The following is a 22479-nucleotide window of genomic DNA, read 5'->3' as shown; positions in this document are numbered from 1 at the left end:
GGTCTACAAAGAAAATTACTATGTTGTAACAATTTGAATGGTGCACAAAAAGCTATAAAAAACTTACCCGAATGTAAGATTCGTGGCATAAACAACAACGTTAAATAACATGATAATACTGAAATTGCAACTAAACTTAAAAATGTTACTGTTAAAAAGACACTTTAAAAATTAATAGATACGTTAAAAAGTTAAAAAACAAAATGAAGGACGACATGTTAAAACAGTCGTCGTTGCAAGCTTGATTTCAGTCACATTTCACGAGCAGAAAGAGAAAGTGGGTGGACAATTATTGTTTAAATAGTTTGAAGAAAATACAAAAAACAACTTTGAAACTAACGTCTCACAAAATACTGTTTATGAATTTTTGAGTACTACCAACTGTATTAAAAATTTCATTATTTATTGAATATTTTTTATCAAACTTCAGTTACTAATTCAGTTTTGTTTTGTTTGAGTTGTTTTTTCTAAACCTATTTACTAAATAGTATTTTCTTTCTATTGCTTATGTTATAAATAATATTTTTAATTTCCCGCTTAATTTCAAGTTGGTAATACAGTTGGTAGTACTCAAAAATTCATAAACAGTATTTTGTGAGACGTTAGTTTCAAAGTTGTTTTTTGTTTTTTCTTCAAACTATTTAAACAATAATTGTCCACCCACTTTCTCTTTCTGCTCGTGAAATGTGACTGAAATCAAGCTTGCAACGACGACTGTTTTAACATGTCGTCCTTCATTTTGTTTTTTAACTTTTTAACGTATCTATTAATTTTTATAGTTTCTTTTTAACAGTAACATTTTTAAGTTTAGTTGCAATTTCAGTATTATCATGTTATTTAACGTTGTTGTTTATGCCATGAATCTTACATTCGGGTAAGTTTTTTATAGCTTTTTGTGCACCATTCAAATTGTTACAACATAGTAGTTTTCTTTGTAGACCTTGATAAAGGTGGCAAAAAACCACCGAAAGCTTGGATTCAGAATAAATAGTACGCCTTAGCAAAGCTCTATTTTTTATTGACTACCACACCCAAAAAGAAAAAAGTATTTACATATATTTTTTCCAAACTAGTCAAAAAATTTTGGACTACTATATATATATATATATATATATATATATATATATATATATATATATATATATATATAATACCGCGAATTTAGTGTAGCAAACGTCCGAACATGTGCTGCTGACATTTTGTACATTTAGACTTCACGAAATTTGTCGCTGCCTGCAGACCTTGTAGATACAAAATTTCTTTAAATTTAAAATTACTAAAATCTACTTTGGGATGGATTTTGCTTTAATACCTTAATATGATCACTGTGACACAAATATCGACTCGCACTGCTATTTTTAATAAATTAAAGTTTATAGGCTAGGGCCGATAATTTTTGAGACAAAAAAAATTAACATGATGGAACCCAAAATTAAAGGAATAATAATTTACGGCTGATTTGAGATCGGGAAGTGGAAGGGGGTAAGTTTTAAGGGTAAAAGCACGATATCTGGCAAACCGACAAGCTCAATGGAAAAAGTTAAATGGCAACGTTGTAGGAAGTAAAAAGATCTGCAACTATTGTATTTACACTTTTTTCACATAACCTAAAAATTTATACGAAAAATTCAAATATCCAAGTTTTTGGAATATTTATTTTTATCTTCCATAAAAAAAATTTCAGAAATTTGATGAAAACTTACCGTTTTATGTCCCAAACACACTGTAGTTAATTATGAAAAAAAATAGTATTTTTTTTTTATTTTAGAGCAGATTGATACATTATAGGTAGTATTCACCTTCTATGTATATTCCAAAAGTTTCTTTTAAAGAAGTCAATTCGTCACGATTTTCAAGTAACTCAGCGTGCATATTTTGATGTGATAATTTTTGTAGATTGCAGTGTTATTTCCCCATAAAACCATGGTACGCCAAATGTGGGTATATGGACAGGAATACTATAGCAAATATTAATCGCTTACGTAGTGGACATTGTAAAACTCCTTGCTATCTCTACAAAATAGGTAAAACAGAAACACCGGTATGTGAATGTGAAACCATTGGAACAGTGATCTACATTTTCTTTGAATGTCCCATAAACAAACACAAAAACATGGATCTATATTTAGAATTATTAAAAGCGGGAATAGGGAGTCCAATATCTTTAATTAATAAATTTATCAAATTCTTTCAAATAGATCTAAAAAAATTTTTTACATGTCAAAATAAAAAAAAAAAAAATAAATTCAGAAAATATTGGAATATCCTAACATATAAAAATTTACGTATCATTCAAGTATCACCCAGCTGTCAATTAGTAGTTAACAGAAATTGATCGCTGGTTGTGCATTGCCTAGAGCAAAACGAGCATAACCTTACATGTACTGGGTAAATGATTATACAATCGAAACAAAAAAAGAAAGGAAGAAGAAGAACATTAAACGATTTCTATTAGTGGCCAGAATGTATTCTAATAATATTTTGTTTTGTTTTTAGGATTTAAAAGATGTGCATGCAGAATTTCTTGAGGAATTATTTCGTATCCGTACACATCCAAGTACCAGAATTAGTAATATTTTTATGAGATTTAGGGAGAAGTTTTTAATTTATGGAATGTATTGTGCCAATCTGACGAAAGCTACACAAATATTACAAGAATTATGTGACTCCGACGAAGTATTTAATCAAACTGTTATAGTAAGTAAGATTATGTACCGTTTTCATTTTTGGCCTATTTAAAAGTACACGTTTACAGAGTGCTACATTATCACTGATTCTTTCATAATCACCGAAGTCTTTCATTTAAGAAAATCATTGTTAGATATATTGCTATAGGACGCAATATACGATCCTACATCGTATTTGCGCAAAATTATTCAATCCTTTTTAGATCTGCAATGGGCTAAACACTGTGAATGACTGGAACATTCCTTTTTAACTTACTATAACCTATTCTTAAGCTCTTTCTACCTCTCTTTCTGATATCTATAATTGCTATTTTTAGTATTACCACATATTATATTAACTTATTTTTTATACGCTTTTTTGAATTTTTTACGGAAATTTGAGATGTTAGGTTACTCTACGATTTGATATCGTCTATGTCTTTCAATTTAACCAATTGTCATACATTATCTACTACCAACTATGAAGCGCCGAGATTACTAGACTACTATACCAGTTCGTTATTTTAAAAATTCTGGGAAAATGTATAACCAACAAGTTGCTGTTAGTTGTTATGTTTTTCAAAATTTTGAAAAGCTAATAAGAACAAAGACATGTCAAAGAAGAAGAAGAAAAAGACATGTACCAAAAAAACAGTTTCAAAACCAATCAGGTTCTTATCTAATGTAACTTCTCTATTGCATTCAGGGGAGGGGGGTTCAGGCACCCTGAATTCCTAATAAATTGTGGCAAGTATACAAAAGTTTGGCTGGCTCGATTTTTCACAGACATCATGGTAACTGGAAATATTCCACAAGAACTAAAGCGCTCTAAGATAATAGCCATACTAAAGCCAGGCAAACCCTCCGACAACCTAAAAAACTACAGACCAATTGCGCTTCTCTCTGCCATCTACAAACTATTAGAGAGGCTTATATATAATAGAATCAGTACATAACTGTTCCAGGCGATCCCAGTCGAACAAGCGGGTTTTCAACCAGAACGAAGCTGTGCAGACCAGGTAATGTCACTCACCACCTATATCGAAGCGGGTTTCCAAAGAAGACTTAAAACTTCAGCGGCATTTATTGATCTCTCGGCAGCTTACGATACAGTATGGAGAGAGGGCCTTATATACAAAATTCTCCGTGCAATCCCCTGTAAACCAATAGCACGCCTAATATGCTCAACGACCGAATGTTTCAAGTAGTGATGGGCACAGATATCAGCCCACCAAAGAAACTTAAGAATGGCCTACCACAGGGGTCAGTGCTCTCTATACTACTATTTAGCTTATACCTAGCAGATATGCCGGAAACACAGTCAAGAAAGTTCGGATACGCAGATGACTGGCCCTCACTACACGATGCAGAATACTAGAAACGTCTGAAGAAGTTCTGACGCAGACTTATATACATTGGGCAAATATTTTCGCAAGTGGCGACTTCAACCAAATGCATCCAAAACAGAAGTTGTTGCTTTCACCTGAACAATAAACTTGCTGGAAAGGAACTCAACATACGGTTTGAAAATACCACACTTACCCACAACAAAACACCGAAGTACCTGGGCGTAACACTAGACAGAACGCTATCATTTAAAGAGCATTTAACAAAAACTGCCCAAAAGTTGAGTACAAGAAATAACATTATACAGAAGCTCTGCGGTACCACCTGGGGAGCATCGGTTTCCACTCTCCGCTCTACTGCCTTAGCCCTTGTTTTCTCGACAGCTGAATATTGTGCTCCAATCTGGCTACACAGTCCACACGTAAAAAAGGTCGACAATCAGCTGCACAGCACTATGAGGATGATAGCTGGTACAACTAAATCAACTCACACCCAATGGCTTCCAGTATTAAGTCACATCCCACCTCCACATTTACGACGAGTCGACGCACTTACACGTGAATACAAAAAGATCATGAACAATATAAACCTGCCGATCCACCAAGATACCGAGGATGCACGAAATACCCATCTCCGTTCTAGAAAACCACCAATGAAAACGGCAAGAATGATACATGAGGAGTTCAACATCACGAATGCATGGTCAAAAGAATGGAACGAATGGCAAAATAACATGCCCTGCATTACCCACAAGCCACCAGGTTTTGATCTTCCACGCAAAACATGGTCCACTCTAAATAGGATCCGAACCAGACATGGCAGATGTGCATACATGCTACATAAATGGGGAAAGAATCCGTCTCCTCAATGTGACTGTGGGGAGAACCACACCATCGACCACATTATTCAAGAGTGTCCCTCAAAATCCTACAATGGTAGCCCTGAAGACTTCCTGTTTGCAACTTCAGAGTCAATTGATTATATAAATACACTTGATGTTTGTTTGTAACTATTTAAAGTTTGTCAAATACCTATATTACTAGTGTTTGTGTATTTGTTCTAAATGTGTTGGAATTGCCATACGATAAATAAAATAAATCTCTATTGCATAAAGCATTGTATCAATGAGCCAGATAAAATATAAATATATATATATATATATATATATATATATATATATATATAAAAATAATATATATAATTTTTTTTTATAGTTCTTGATAAAATCAAAAAGTTTAAATGTACAGGTATTAAAGATCTACGTATAATAAGAAAAAAAGGACGGTGCAGTTACAATTCCCAAATATATCGTTATTGATACTGAAATTTAATGGTGGAAAAATAGTTTTAACATGAAAAAAGTTTAATCATGTGTAGCTTCGAGAATTTAAGCATATATTTAAAAGTATCTGAGTCGACACATACGATATTAAACAGTGGTACAAGCGGATCGTCATGAAAGTTATGAAATATTTATGGATCTGATATGATCATTTGAACCAAACCATATCAAACTTATCTGGTTCGGACATATACATATACAAAGAATGGATGAACAACGAGTACCAAAGGAAATACTAAAATGGTACCAGATGGCAAGGGAAAACCAAGTAGACCGGAAACAAGTGAATAGACAAAGGGGCGAGAGAAAGAAACGTAGAAGAGAACATATGGAACGACCGAACTAAGTGGAGATTAAAAGTTGAAAAAGAATTGATGTATTCATTATTATTTCATAATTATAAAATAATTTTTGTTTAATAAGTTAGATAACTGTCTTATCTTAATTTTTCTCCAATTCTACTATTAACATGTGTTTTGGATAACCCGCGGATCGGTCACAGTCACAGTAATACTTTTCATAATATTTGATGTTTTGTTTATTGATATTGAGGTGCATAATTCATTATAATTTTTAGAAATATGAAAAAGAAGTTAATAATGGTAGGTTTAAGTTAAGGGATGTATTATCTGTGCCAATGCAACGAATTCTCAAATATCATCTGTTGTTGGACAAACTTATTGAACATACTAGTGAGGTAAGTTTTCTACATTTTGTTCATTAAATCTATATAAATCTATTAAATATATATTATAAAGATTAATACTATTACAGGAATTAATATTAAACTCAACAGTTTTCCGTGTTGAACCGCGTCTATTATCATTGCGCCGAGCTTTCGACATCCTCTTCAGGAAGCCCTGAAGAAGACATCGAAATTTCTACGCGACGGGCGTTCTTAGATTTTAATGAAAAGTACCAAGCACCATCTTCAAACAGACTCTTTGTTTTACAAGACCTTCTAAATCCAACCAGCAGTTATTTATTTTTTCTGCTAATGATTTTTCATCTGTCTCTCTCTTTTGTCACACCAAGAAAGTATATTTTAAGTGCATTATATATTTCATATAGCGCTCGTTCTTATTGTTCATTTTTCAGCTAGTGTTTTACAGAAAACTGTAATCGCTATAAAAACTATATGTATTTTTTTATATGAATCGTTTTTTTTTTCCATTAACGTAATGTATGTTTTAGTCTCACGAAGAGTACAATGATCTGAAAAGAGCCAGAGAAACGATGATAGATGTAGCCGGTTATATCAACGAAGTAGCAAGAGACAGCGAACATTTAGAAGTGATAAATAATTTGCAAGAAACAATAACGGAATGGAATCTCGCGCCGAATCAAAAATTATCAGATTATGGTCGACTGGTGAAGGACGCGAGCCTTCGAATTAAAGCTCACGATGACCAGAAGACTAAAAATAGATATGTGTTTATTTTTGACAAGTGTATTTTGATCTGTAAACAATTGAAGGTATGTTCTTTTTTTAATCCATTAAATTTTAACATTATTGAATATGGTTAATACAATCAAAATGGAATCTTATGGGCACTGTTAATTGTATGCTAGTGCCCATGGTAAAATATAATTTCTAACGGTTATATATGTACTCATTTGATTTTGTTTTCATTTGTGAATTAATTCGTTACAGAAAATATTTGGGGTACATTATAGTCCTTTGCGAATCATCAATAACATTTGAACTCCGTCACGGTGCTGAGAAATTCTCTAGCAATAATTTTAGTATTGTTTTAATTATTTTTGATGTATTTACACAATAATCTCAAAAGTTTAGTACTCAAAAAACAATAATTTACATTAAATACCATTGAACTAACGATACATCGATTGATCCTTAAATTAATGAAGAGCAAATGACGGAAACTGTTAGTACTGTTTCCAGAGTTGTCATGTGTATGACAATCTCTAACGTAAAATGGATATTTTTCGAATACGCTAATAGGAGAACTTCCTAAATCAACCCATCTCTTATTCCGTTCTTTAATATAGAAAAGTGGGTACTTAGCATTCCTAAGAGCGAATTATGCGAACGGTACAATCTTTTTTACTCAAAAAAAGGTTTAGGGCGTATGTTACATCCTTTACATTATAGTAGGATCGTTTTAGCCTGTCGCATAAGTAATAAAAGTGTCTGTTCAGATTTGCCTCAGGTAGTCAGCGGTTCTCAAATTAAAAATGTACGGTTTTCTTAATTTGATAATACGACATTAGGGATTTTTTTAATAAAATAACTTTGTATTATGTTTGGTCGTCACTGGTTTCTGCAAACTTGGAATAATGGGTTATGCAAAGCATTCTTCTAGCACTTCCGGTTGTACCGGAAGTCGCCATTAAGTTTCTTATTTTAAATACAAACTGTGCTTTTTGTTATTTTTTTTTAGAATCTACGTAAAATTCTGGATCGATTTTTATTGGGATACCAATCTCGGAAAAATAATCGTTTTTGAGATATTTAAAGTTTTTGAAAAATTTTTCATATTACACATGCAACTTCAAAAATTAATATTGTGGTTAATATTTATGCTGAAAAAACAAAAATTCTTTTTCAGCGTGTACTAAACTCTATTTTTATTTAAGCATAAAAAAATTTGCCAATGTTAATACTGGGTGTTCAAAATTTTGTATTATATTTTTATTTTTATATATTTTATAAATATATCTATAAAAATATATATCTATATAAAACAAAGACTTATTCCTACTTCCCACACACACCTTCCCAAACCCACCGAGGTAGGTTGTCCTCCTGCGGTACAACCAGCCCCGGCTTTCCTCCGCCCCCTGGTCTTTGGAGCCAGGTCTCTACTATTTCGTGGTATCCCCTGTCATGCAATGGGAGATTTCCGTGTATTTACATTTAAATGGTAGGTTAGCCCATTTGGCTTTATCACTACCGGTCAAAGCAATTGTTCTGCGATCTAATGATGGTTGTGTGTGCCGATACTTGCTTTCCCTTTTCTCCACCAAGTGCAGTCGAGAGCGAGCAAGCATCGAATCCTTTCATCCGTCGTCTAATACCCAGTCATTCGTCCAGTCATGACCTTAATCTACCTTACTTGCCAATCTAATTTTTTTGGTGCTTGTATTCAAGAGCGTCGTGCGGCGTGCCTCCGGCTCTCTCCTTCATGCGGTTTTTGTTTTATTTTTTTTTGGTGGTTGGTATCCTTTTGTGTTAATTTTTCTATCTACGTCTTAATCTATGGACAGGTATCATCACTATCTGACTCGCTCTCCGATTCATCTGAATCTTCATCATTACGAATAATTAAAGGTCTTACTTCATCAATAACTTGTTCTATTTCATATGACTCTAAAATTTTTTTTTCAGTATGCTCAATACATTTTCGTCATTGTTCTTCATTGACTTGGTTTAGTCCATCTTGCCAGAGTTGTAAAATAATTTTTTTCAATAAATTATCATCACAAAGCATTCAATTTTCGTTTTTTCACGTTTTATAAAAAAATTGTTTTGGTAGCGCTGATTTATCCTCAAGTACTACAGCCGACCAGTAGGAGGTTCAGTACCACAAAGCAGGTAGAAAAGGGAAAGCACAACAGAGTGGCTGTAACTAGAGTCATAAATTATTTTTCGGGCGTTAATCCGAAATACGACAGGGTAAAACGACTTCACTATAATACATTTAATAAATTTTACATTAAATTACTTAGGTACAATTTACGTTACATTACAATTCACATAAACGATTTATTGTTTTTTTATTTTCTGGTTCTCCGTATGCGTTTACTATTTTCCATTTTTCTGTTGTTCGCAATTTCTTTCCAGTCAAGTACTTCAAAACTTTTTAGATCTTCTATAACACTGATATCACCGTTTCCTTGGGCGCCCCTTCGTCCTTTTCCTTATTGATTGTCTGTTTTAAACAATTTTTGGCATTTTATCCCTATCCATCCTTTACCCCATCCCCAACCATCGCAGGCTTTGTGCTTTTACGAAATTTGTAAGATTGGACAATAATAATGTAACGATACTTTTCTGGATGGGAAGCGGAGGATTCAAAGAGAAATAGGGAATGCAGCTGCAAGTATGTTCACCTTGCAAACCGGCCCTCAGGTCTTTTGAAGGACACAATGGCGAGCTTTGGGACGTGGGTGTATAGATCTGGAGTGGGGTATATTTAGAAAAAAATTAAGAATTGAAATGTACCAATGGAAATGATAGAATTTGGTACTGAAAGAAAGGAGGAAAATAAAGGACGCCACCTAGTCTTTTGTCGAAGGACGAGGAAAACTCGACACTTGACCTATGAGAAGAAGGGTTTAAGAAAGATTAAAAAATGACAGATAGGCTAAACCCTTCTTAAAAAAAAAAGAAAACGTATACATAGGTAGTCAAAAAGACAGAGAGGCAAACAGACTTACTTTATATTGTCTCTATACATTTCTGTCAGATTTACCTTTTTATCAGTTACCAGAAGAAAGAAATATTATGAACGAATGATGAACAAATAATTACTACAAATTAACAATTTTTATTTCTTTTAAAGTTTAGCCAGGTAAAAATATTATAGAATGTCAACACATTAGCAAAGTAGCCATAAATCAAACATGTAAATTTAGACAAATCAGGTATTAAACAAATATTCCTAAAATTAGATGGAATACCTTAAAACTGGGAAAAGCTCAAGTGTGAATTTAAATAGCAAAAATTAACAAAGATATTTTGACATTACTTCAGTTATAAAATAATTTTCATGATATTATTGGTATTATAGGTTATTTAATAAAAAAACCTACAAATTAGCTGAACAAAAAGGTATTACTGAACATACAAACTTTTAGGTTGTACTCGAAGAAACGAGAGCACCCTATACAGAAAAACATGGCACTACATTAAATACGTATGTAATAAAAGCTTTAAACGGAATCGGGTATATTTCTGAGGTCTACCACATAGAAAACATTCTGCGAGTGTATCTTCAAACATTTTGACACACAGTTCCACTTTTAAAACCTTTGTATACATTGCATCGCAGCACCTTACCATCTGGCTCAGCTAATATATACAATTTTATGCCGAACTTGTGTCGTTTACCTTTTAAAAATTGAAGAGGAGACAGTGTTCCTCGTCATTCATCTAAGAATAACGATTTTCCAGGGTAGTAAATTTCATCCATTCGTTTACTGAAATAATCTTGAAGATTTCTGATTTTATGTAAACGATCACTATAACCAGGATCTAACATTTGTTGAGAGGTGAAGGCACCTCATAATGATCATGAATCCGTTTCTGCTCATGTATTTTTGTAAATACATGAGCAGTATTATTTACCAGGAATAGTAAACAGTTTGTCCTTTTTCCATTAAAATCCATCTTTAACTCTACTAGGGAAAATGGTTTCCACTGGGTTATTCTGGATTTTTCTAAATGACTTAAAAAAATTCCTCCGCATAAATATTCGTTTGATCTACAATGTAATTTAGCAATTCATCAGTTACAAGCAATCTGAAAAAATCGTATGGATTATTACTAACAGGTGGTGGTACATGAAAGCCAAGTATTTCAGTGAAAGCAATCGTTTTTAAATCAGGAGTATTATTTCACTCTGGAAGCAATCTTGTTTGAGTGATATCATCATCATCGTCGTCGCTATAAACATTATCAGGATCATTCACAACATCAGCCTCAACACTATCGTTGTCAGAATTATCATCTGCTCCCAACCAATAATCATCGATGGAACAACTGAATCTTCATCTGAGCTTTCTCACAATGAATCTGCTAATTCTTGAAGCTGTTTTTTCGACAATGGGATCCTCACATTTCGTTCTATCCATACACGCTTCGAACTAGACGATCCTGCAACGTTACGATCCATAACTATATAATAAATCACAAAATTCCGAAACCGCTAATGCACGTATATATTTTAGAATATATCTGACGAAAACAGAAACGACTCTAGAACTCTAACGAAGGCCGGACCCATACTACTTGAAAATAGTCACGTATGCGCTTGACGCACATGGTGTGCCGTTGGCTTGTGACCACAATAGCTGATGGCGCACGGTGTGTGCCGCCGGCACTGAGTGTGTTAATATGGATACCATTTTTTCACTCAACTGCGACAAAAAAAAAACAAACAACCCTTGCGGGTTGGACTCCACATCTTACCTTGACGGTCGTCAACTCGGGAGTGAAGTGATGACAAAATTCATTCTCCCCTGAGCGGAGACGGAAAAATTCTTAAGTGGACGTTTTGTTATTTCATGCGTAAATAGCCCATATGAGAACTCAGCATTTTATTTTAAACTCTATAGGCGTTACTGATGTCAAACGAGTTCCTCGTGAGACAAGTAATATTTCTTCTCGAAAGAGCAGCTGCTAACTATAAGCAGACTCCAAAATGTTTAGATTATCAATCTTAGAAACGCAAAAAGAATATGAACCATTTTCAGCACTTAGAATTTACAGGGTGAATTTAAAAAATGCTACAATAATTAACGCATTTCTTTTTCTTACCCAGCTATAAATCCTTGTTATATTATGCTCCAATTCTCTAATTGCTGTGCATAAATTACACTCAAGATCATCCGAATTTTAACTTCAATCTCCGAGCAAATTGAAACACATAACGCTAGTATAATTCCAGAGACGATTCCCGAATATAGAAGTATCTACAGATAAAATAACTAGTTTTATAGTGCTTACTTATTATTATAGTAGATATATTTTTAGGGTAACCAGTTTGCCTTTCGTGATCTCATAAATATAGCAGATTATCACGTTGACGAAATCCACAATAGGGCTGTCTTAAATAAAGAAGTCCGATCTGTTTACCAGTTTTGTCTTGTAAAAAACGACAACCAGAACGCCTATACAATTTTTGTGCGAACCGTAGAGCTCAAGCAACAAATAATCAAAGCCATCAAGGATTGTATGTAAGTACCTTATTTTCAGTTATTTACGTTTATAGAATGCGAGTTTGCTTAGAATTTTTACTCGATTTTTTTTAATAAATCTTTCTGCCAGGTGTATAAGTTAACACATCTGTTCAAATTCGGATATAACACATTATATAATATATGATGGATTTAAAAACAATTACTCAGGGCCTACGATACAGTAATTTACAAGCCGACATTTTAAACATAATATTTTTAAAGTAATCTAAACAATTATTTGCTCGCCAATGCTTTTAACCATTTTAACTTATTTCCAGAGATAATCTCAAACCGAAGGAATTAAAACACACCAGCCACAATTTTGAGCTTCACACTTTTCTCCAACCTACTCCCTGTCTATTCTGCTCGAAGTATCTTAAAGGCCTAATTTCCCAAGGTTACAAGTGTTCTACGTGTGGCATAAGCGTTCATAAATCGTGCATACACAAAGCGGGAAAATGCGGCCATAATGTAGTTACAAGCAACTCCATGACAAACGGATTCAATGATCCGTTACGGGACAAGTTGTGGTTTGTCGGGGAAATGGATAGGGTTAGCGCTAGTATGAAGTTGGAAAGGAGAGAGAACGGGACATTTATGGTTCGGCTCAGGCCTTTGTGCGATACAAACGACATATATGCCCTAACATTAAAGTAAGTATGGTATGCTTTTTTGATTTCATTGGTATTTTTTATCAGAAATCAATATCGGGTATTGATTTCTTCAAGAAAGTAGTCTGGTGTTGGGCTCCCGCTAGGTTAACCCAACCGATTATCAATGTTGCAGTTTTAAACGAATATAGATGGTATTTTTTTCTTCTTTATTGATAACTCAACAATTACATTATGACCCATGTCAGGTCGAACATCTTAAACAAAAGCTGGTGTCTACACTAATATTAAGACATAACTTCTTCTTCTTCTTCTACGGCACTACAGCCCAAAATGAGCCTTGGCCTCCTTTATTTTTTGCCTCCACCCTTGTCTGTCTGTGGCTGCTCTTCTCCATACACGGACTCCTAAAAGTGCTTGTGCGTCGCTGCTTACTGTGTCTTCCCAGCGCTTTCTTGGCTTTCCAACTGGTCTCTTTCCCTGCATTCTGGCGTTCAGTGCTCGTTTTGGTAGCCTATCCTCTCCCATTCGTATCACATGTCCGGCCCATTGCAATCTTTGTATTCTAATGAAGTCTGACAGGGGTGTTTCCTTATACAGTTGATAGAGCTCGTTGTTATATCGAATTCTGAAGATTCCGTTTTCCCTCACAGGTCCTAGTATTCTCCTCAGTACTTTTCTTTCGAATGTGTCGAGTTTGTTTTTGGATGTTTCTTTCAGGACCCATGCTTCGCTGCCATAACATGCTATTGGCCGAATTAAAGTTTTATTAAGAATTAATAATTAATAATTAATAATTAATAAATTAATTATTAAATTATTTATTAAGACATAACTACTAAATCATAAATTTATATTCGTAGAATTAAAAGCCGCTTTAAATACATCATTTACGCTGATTTTGCAACGCCGATTACACGCCGTACTTTTTTATTGTAAATTCACATATTGATTATTATTACTGTTTTATTATAATTATCGGGAGTGTCATTGGAGTGGGTATGAAAATGACTAATAGAAAACTAACAGTTTGAACTTAAAATCCAAAAAATCCTTGATGCTGCTGCAAACTGCAAAGTTAAAAAAATCGCCAATAAATCTTAACCAGAGATTTATAAAGGACCAAAGTTGTTAAAATATATCAAATCATCACTCAAACCAAACTATTAATATTAACATTTTTACCTATATAAATCAGAAAACAATAGCCAATACAATAAACTCATAAAAAATAATAAACTTCAATAAAAATCTGGATTTATTAATTTCTGTTGAATTTGGGTAAATACAGTCAACAATAAACTAATACCTAAATAAATTTCGGTCACACGGTAGATAAAAACAGATGATTCTTCAAAAAAGTGAATTATTGTTTAAATTTTCAAAAAATGAAAAATGATATGATAGGTATGGACCTTAATTTTCAACCGAAAAAGCTTTTTGGTTCTATATTATACCTACACGTAATCTACTCAATACATAAATGAACTTTATTATTATATGGAACTTCATAATTAACGAAATAAATGAATATATAGTCGTAAAATAAATTCTATACATATATCTCTAGATCAACCATCAAAATCTAATGTGAAATATCTTCACACTTTCACACTTAACTCAAAATTATCCGGACGATGAACTGAAATACGTTCATCCTTAGAGGTCATGAAAAAAGGTCGTGTTTTTTTTACATTTTTGGAGACGGCTATTGCCGTATTCCCGTTCTCCTCCGCCAATCCTCCCGGTCCAAGGCATGCTCCTCCTCCAAAGCTCTCGATTCCATCGCTCTTCTAATTCCTTCATTCCATACCTCTTTTCTTCTTCCAGGGGGCTTCCATCTGTTAAGTTTTTGGGGCCAACGTTCGTCAGGCATTCTCAATAGGTGTCCAAACCATTTTAAACCTCTTCTTTCTATTCTGTCAATGACCGTTCCTGTAGTATTAATGTGTAGGTTCGTTGGTCTTCCTTTCCAGCCTTAATGTTCTAGCACTTCTTCTCAAATAATCCATTTCGACTGCCAACAATCTTCTCTTCAGGTCTGCATTAATTGTCCTTACTTCAGAGCCATAACAAAGAACTGATTTAGCGATGGTTTGCACTATTTTTTTTTCTTCCTTTTGGAAATGTTGCGATCCCACCATAAGGAGTTCAGACATCCTACAATTTTATGTCCCTGATTAATTCGGTGTTTAACTTCGGTTTCTCCCAAGCCGTTCTTAGCAATGAATGCACCTAAATATTTAAATTTTTCCACTTGTTTGATTTCTAAAAATTGATAACTAAATATTCTGTTTTCTTCATGCTGACTTGTAACCCCCATTTTACATATTCTCTGTATAGACGCTTAAATTCTAGATCATAAGAATTTTGAGCTAGGACGACTTGGTCATCCATAAAGTTCAGGGAGAACAGTACGTCATTTCCTATGGGGATTCCCATTCCCTGGCAGTGGTTTTTCCAATTTTGGAGGGCTGTATCAATATATAAATTAAACAGTAAATGTGACATACTGCATCCTTGTCGTAGTCCTTTAGTTACTTTTATTGGCTCTGATAGTCTATTTCCGATATCTTTCTATCTAGATATAGGTAAGTAGTGTTATCCCTGTATACTTCTGTGATTATTCCTAAAAGGTATGGACTAATGCCGAGTTGTAAAGCTTGCCACAATTTAAGTTTTAGAACTGTATCATACGCGTTTTCTAGGTCGATGAAGGCTAGATGTACTTGGGTACCAACCGCTATTCTTTTTTCTATTAATTGTTGGAGTATAAACAAGTTATCAGTGCAAGATCTCCCAGGTGTAAATCCACTTTGGTCTTCGCATTAAATGTCCTACATCATCTTGTATTTTTCCATTTATGTATCTTTCCAAATAATCTCCCGAAAGTAGGTAGGACACTTAATCGTCTGTAGTAGTTAGGATCTTTTCGATTACCCTTTTTAAAGATGGACATTTGGTGAGCGGTTTTCCATTCAGATCGGTTTTCCATCAATTTGTTGGCAGCATTGATTCATTAGAAAAGTTATTCGTTCTATTAGGAGGGGACCTCCTGCTTTAAGTAACTCTACAGCTATATTGCCAGGTCCTGGAGATCGCCCGTTTTTCATTTTAATTAACACAGTACGGACCTCGTTGTTAGTAGTATTAATGTTACTATTTGTTTGTCTCTCCATACTGTATTTCTCTCCCATATATTCAAATCTGGACTCTTGGAGTAAATTTTTATAGTGATTTTCCCACTTTTCTATCAAGTTGCTTAAGGAGTTATGGGTGTTTTTCTTTCTTTCTTCTAAAGAAAGAAAAAAACAAGAAAAGAAGGTCGAAATCTAATGTGATTATATAATAATGAGGACGGCTGAGGAAAAATATTTTCATATTTTCGTGGTCGAATAAAAAGGGACAAAAATAAAATAACTTACCAATAATGTGAGTTGTCGCCACAAAACTGTATTTACGAGACTAATTACTTAAGCGTCTGCCGCAAATGCCTCACATCTTGGCATCTGGGTATTATATATACCCTTTAACTAGACAACTTAAAACTAAATGATAATATTGACATTTTTAATGGGTACTTCGAGAAAGAAAGTCTGTGTTTATAATACAAAATTGGTTACATAGTAGAAGGATTACATACTTTTTAACTAGGATAAACACAGACGAAATCCTTATAGGAGAACTGAAAATGCAGGGTAGTTATACGCAATAAAAATAGTCTATGAAACTGTACAGATACAGCACAATCAAAATTTAAGGGTCGTTATTAGAAAAATCAAAACTTTTATACAACTCAAGGTACATTTTGATTTAATTGATAAAAGTGAAATAAATATAGAAATGTTATTAAATATCTCTTTCGCATATACTTTTACTCGTTTATAACTTTGACAGTTTTTCTTGATACCCTTTCTTGAAAATCACACATAATAATGATTATTTTCCATATTTTAGGACTGATACAATAAAACATATGAAGATATGTTGTATAACTGAACCCCAGGGAAGGGACTCCAAAAAGTATTATTTGTCTCAATCGAAGTTTTTCAACAGTATTGAAGAACTAGTGCTCAATTATCAAAACTACAGTCTCAACGAAAATTTTAATGGGTAAGCATATGTGTATCTACGTTTTGTATCACTGAAACATTTTTTTTATTCCACTGAGTTTTAGTTTTTCCATTCAAAGAATATTTTTTCATTTATAATCTATTTCTAAAGGATTTAACTGACATTAATCCTTTAAGCATTAATGTGAGTTAACGTCAGGTAATTCTTTAAGGATTAATGTCAGTTAATACTTTTAATTAAGATATTATTTATCTTATTTTTCCAAATGACGGAGAAACTTACTCAACATTTTTAAGATTTACTTATTATATTTAATCTCACAATATTTTTTTTCAGGTTGGCCGAAGACACGAAACTATTATGGCCGTTTCGACAATTAAAAGCAGTTGTTATTACCAATTATGATGCGAAAGATAAATTTCAAGTTAGTTTAAGAGTAGACGAAGTTGTTTATGTTATTTGTAAAGAAGGTTACAAAGAAGACTTTTGGAAAATTAGAACTACAATGAATGAGGTATGTAATTAAATTTTTTTCTGAATTTACTCTTGTGCTTGTTTAATTAAGAATTTAACACGAAGTTTAATGATTAAATTATGGCGCAGTCTCGTGAGATCGAAAAGATCGAAATTTCGCTTGGTATCTACCTACAGTAGTGTATCTGCGAAGTATTAATTACTGTTAAAATCTTCAAAGATGTCATATACAGGGTGAGTCATAACTATTGGGACATAGACTAAGGACAGGTTATTTGGACCAAAATATGGCTATTGGGCCAAATACGCCTTAATAAAATGTTGCTGAGAAAAAAGATACCGGGTGTTAAATTTAATTTTTGTTTTTCGTTTTTTGCTAATAGTTTCCCTGTATATTTATAAATTGCTATCAAAATTGGCACAGAGGCATAATCTTAGATAAGAAATAGTATTTTATTTACAATTCCACTATCAAATACCAAACTAATAAACAAAGTTGCAACTAACGTAAGGTTTCCGTTTTGACGATAAATCAAAACTAAACACACTTTAACTTAAAAGAACTCACAAAAACTCAAACCAAATGTTCTACATGGTCTCCTCCGATTTCTATAATTCTTTTTATAAAGGATTTTCGGACGTTAAAAAAATATTATTCTGTCCCCTTATAAGATTAGCTGCATTTTGAATTGATCTCCAAAGTTCGTCTCGTGTATTAATTTCATTGGCATAAACTAAGGACTTCATATGTCCCCAAAAATAAAAATGTAGCGGGTTGTACTCAGGACTTCTTGGTGGCCATTGAAAATCACTGCCTCTGCCAATCCATCGTTGAGGAAATACGTCATTAAGATGATTTCTAACAGCTAATGAAAAATGAGGTGGCGCTCCATCCTGCATAAACCACATTTTTCTTCTTACATCCAGTGACAGATCATCTAAAATATCACTAAGAGTATTTTCCAAAAAGAATAAATAAGAATCTCCATTTAAATTCGGAGGAAGAACATAAGGCCCTAGTAGTTGGTCGCCTATAATGCCACACCAAATATTCAATTTAAACTCATGCTGAAAATGTCTAGCTTTAATAGCATGAGGGTTTTCTTCTTCCCAATAATGACTATTTCGCCAATTAAAAACCCCCTCGTCTGGTAAAAGTTGCTTCGTCGGTGAACATAATATTCTTAATAAAGTGTCTGTCATTGCGATGTTTATTCAGAATATGTTGGCAAAACTGTAACCGTCGTGGAAGATCTGTTGGAAGTAAATTTTGAACAGGAGTGAAGTGATAAGGATGGTGGTTCTCTTTTTTTAGAATTCTAACAATAGACGACTGACTTACTCCTGTTGCTGCTGATAGATGTCGTGAACTTATTTCAGGATTTTCATCTACTCGAACCAAAAGTTCATCTTCTTGATTAGGTGTGATTTGTTTCGGTCGACCACCCCGATTTTTAGTGTGAAATGACCCAGTTTCACCTAAACTACGATATAATCTTGTAAAAGTTTTGTGATTTGGTTGCTTCTGTTTGCGTATAACATTCCATACCTTCTGGCTGCCGAGCGACGGCAAAAATTTTCTTGTGCGTATACGCAAATCATATCTCGCATTTCTTCATTAGTAAAATGATTGTGACGAGGCATTTCAATCAAAAAAAGTAATGATTACTTTTAAAATATGCAACAATACACTACACTGTCACATCAAAAATAATTTACTCTGAACAAATGACATTTACCAACAACAATTATCTGACAGTCCAAAGCATACTTTTCATAAATGAAATAATATTTGAAATCCCTTTTTAAGACTCTAAGCAGTTCGACTGCGTTTTTATCGAAAACGGTTGAAATTATCATGTTTAAACAAGAGCACCAATTTTACGTAAAAATGATGTTTACGTCATATTTTCTAATAAAAATTACTAAAAAGTTTCATCAGAAAAAGTTTATACTCAATTTGATCATTAGGAATGATCCACGTGGCGCCCTCTATGACAAAACTTAAAATTGTAAATAAAATACTATTTTTTGTCTAAAATTATGCCTCTGTGCCAATTTTGATAGCAATTTATAAATATACAGGGAAACTATTAGCAAAAAACGAAAAACAAAAATTAACTTTAACACCCTGTATCTTTTTTCTCAGCAACATTTTATTAAGGCATATTTGGCCCAATAGCCATATTTTGGTCCAAATAACCTGTCCTTAGTCTATGTCCCAATAGTTATGACTCACCCTGTATATTTGAGTTAAAAGTCACATATATTTGAGTTAAATGAACAAGTGGACGCTAAGGAGCACGTAATAAGCCATTTCACCCTTTTTTCATGGAAGTCGTCTATTGTAGATCGGTCGACTGTTTTAGATAGTATTTTAGTGTACATTTTCAGAATATATATATTTTTAAAAATAAAGTTCTGATTAATTGCAAATTTTTTTCCTATTAAGTGTGCAACATTACACTAAAAACACAACGCTTTATTTTGACTGTTATATATACAGAGTGCACCAAATGTCTGGAAACGCCAAATTATCTCTTAAATGGATGGTTCTAATTGTACGAAAACCGGTATACGCCTATTCTGCAATATGGAGATTTCAAATTTGATGCTTGTAATCTTGTGAGATTTACCATATTTCTGATATCCTTAACAGTTTGGATTTTTTAAATACAACAGTAATTGTATTATTCTTGGAATCCTCACTTCAATACGAGTTCAATCATGTGAAACACTTGGCATTGTATCTTAGTCACGAAGATCTTAAATAAATAATAGTTGTATTCTACATAGTTTGAATCAAAAAATTTATTGAGACGATTAGGCGTTTCTAGGCTCTTATTTTAGATGTTACTGACTACATAAAATCGAAAATATCGTATATGGTTGAATTGGTATTGAAGTGGAGATTTCAATAAAGGTACAATCTACAGGATGTTGTATTTAAAAAAACCAAAGTGACTAATGATATCAGAAAAATGGTAAATCTGGCAACGTTACAAACTTCAAATTTAAAATCTTTATATAGCAAAATAGGTGTATCCATTTAAGAGATAATTAGGCATTTTCAGACTATACATCTGCTTCTAAACCGATATAATACATAAAAATTCATGGAAAATGTAAACTTTTAATATTTTTAATATTTAGTCATTTGCTTTTATTTTCAACATTTGTCATCAAATGTTTTTCGATATTACATGTGATACTGTGTGTTTTAATAATATATTCTTTTTAGGTCGGGTTCGTTCCATCTCGTATACTGAACGTGGAAGGAGAAGTTAGATTTGAATCTTAACAATGTGCGATCATCAAAATTGTGTTACTAGTCAAGAAAAAGAAAAATGTTGAAACTGCAATAATAGTTAGACATACTCAACGATGTTTATGTGTAAATAATTTATAAATGTTGATTTTATAGAATTTTTTATAGGTCTTAAATCATTTCTTATATACGTCTATATTTTATATATATAAAAAAGAACTTTATAATTTATAGCATGATAAATAAAGTACAATTATTGTTCATGAAATATTTTTTTATTTTAAGTTGATTGATGCCAATTAAAGGACTAGAAAAAAATAAATTATGTATGAAAAAAGTTTACCACTTTTAGACCAAAATGGAAACACCATAATTGATACAGGAAAAACTAAAACACTGAAAAGAATACAATGAAGAGTTGTTCAAAGACAAAAGAGGAAAATTAGAGCACATATCGTTGGAAGAAAGAAAGGAAGAAATAGTACATGCACTCAATACCGCTCAAAATGAAACGAAACACATGTGGAACAAAAGCTGTTCGAAGACAAAAGAGGAAACATTGAGCAAGTATCGTTTTCGATCAGAAATGGAGCACATATTATTATCGAACACCTCAGTTTAACATCAGTTCAGAACAAATAAAAATCTCATGGAAAATTAGTGAATGATATCAATTACCAGCAAAAAGCAACAGATTTGCCCAATGGAAGGATGGAAAAACAATATCTGGAAGTTGTGTATTAAACAAATTAATAAAAATTGGGAAAAAAGTATATATATATATATATATATATATATATATATATATATATATATATATATATATATATACAGATGTAAGACTATTAAAATAACTGTAACTGAATCTGCTGAGGAATGTATTGGTAAATGCGCGATTAATTTTTTCAGGGAACATGTTCCCTGGTGGAGTGAATCGTGCAAAATAGCAGTCAAAGAATGCAAAAAAGCTTAATCAAATTCCGGAAGACCCGTACGACAACCAAACTAAAAATAAATTTTAAAAAACGGATTCAATTCCAGGCATATTTTAAAAGAAAGTACGAAGCCTCATGGAATCAGTAAGTTAGTTCAATCACAAAAGACACTTGAGCAAATGTGGTCAAAGATAAGACGTGTAAAAGGTAATAATACATCCAGCAACATTGCCTCCCACTTTTCAGATAAATCAAATATTCCTAATCTTCCTAATAACTCAGATACCAACATATCCAGCCCCAAAATGTTTTCTAACACTAGTTCTATGAACCTTCCTTTTAATCTCATAGAATTAAACGAAGCCATCACCTCATCAAAAAACTCAGCTGCCGGTCCAGACCATATCCGATCAATATTCTTAAAAAATCTTCATGCGAGTACACATCTCAAGCTACTATAGTGTATTTTTATGTATGAGAGAGTAATAAAACAATAAATTATGTATGCAAATCCCTAAACTGTTGATACGGGTGACTCAATGAAAAACAGATATTTGTCAACAAGTTTACAGAAGTATATAGGAAAACAATTTTAAATTGAGTATGACCACCAGGTATAAAGGTTGGAGCAGAATAGACTACAATAGTTGTGAGGTTTACTAATCCCTAAATAAGGTTGCCAGTGTCGGAGTGATGGAGGTTAACAGGTACTAATGAATTTGCAAGAAATGTAAGATGTTTATTTTATTGGTTATATATAACCAATAAAAGTTTAATAAGTACCTACCTATTTGCAAAATAAAGTTTAATTCTTTAGATAAAATAAAACGTTTTA

General features: G+C 32.9%; 1 protein-coding gene across 2 annotated transcripts in view; it reads left to right on the top strand.

Annotated features, from left to right (window-relative positions):
* Nucleotides 1-20968, top strand: part of Vav (Vav guanine nucleotide exchange factor) — an 81187-nt gene extending 60219 nt beyond the window's left edge. For both annotated transcript variants that reach the window (XM_072530368.1, XM_072530369.1), the window contains exons 7-14: nt 2497-2697; nt 5933-6052; nt 6550-6831; nt 12077-12279; nt 12561-12935; nt 16851-17006; nt 17304-17481; nt 20683-20968. In XM_072530368.1, coding sequence (XP_072386469.1) covers nt 2497-2697; nt 5933-6052; nt 6550-6831; nt 12077-12279; nt 12561-12935; nt 16851-17006; nt 17304-17481; nt 20683-20742 — 1575 coding nt within the window. In that variant the 3' untranslated portion in view covers nt 20743-20968. The remainder of the gene's footprint in view (nt 1-2496; nt 2698-5932; nt 6053-6549; nt 6832-12076; nt 12280-12560; nt 12936-16850; nt 17007-17303; nt 17482-20682) is intronic.
* Nucleotides 20969-22479: the final 1511 nt, after the last annotated feature.

The sequence above is a fragment of the Diabrotica undecimpunctata genome, chromosome 4 (assembly GCF_040954645.1).
Source record: "Diabrotica undecimpunctata isolate CICGRU chromosome 4, icDiaUnde3, whole genome shotgun sequence".
Classification (NCBI taxonomy): Eukaryota; Metazoa; Arthropoda; class Insecta; order Coleoptera; family Chrysomelidae; genus Diabrotica; species Diabrotica undecimpunctata.
This window is presented reverse-complemented; position numbering and strand designations above follow the sequence as displayed.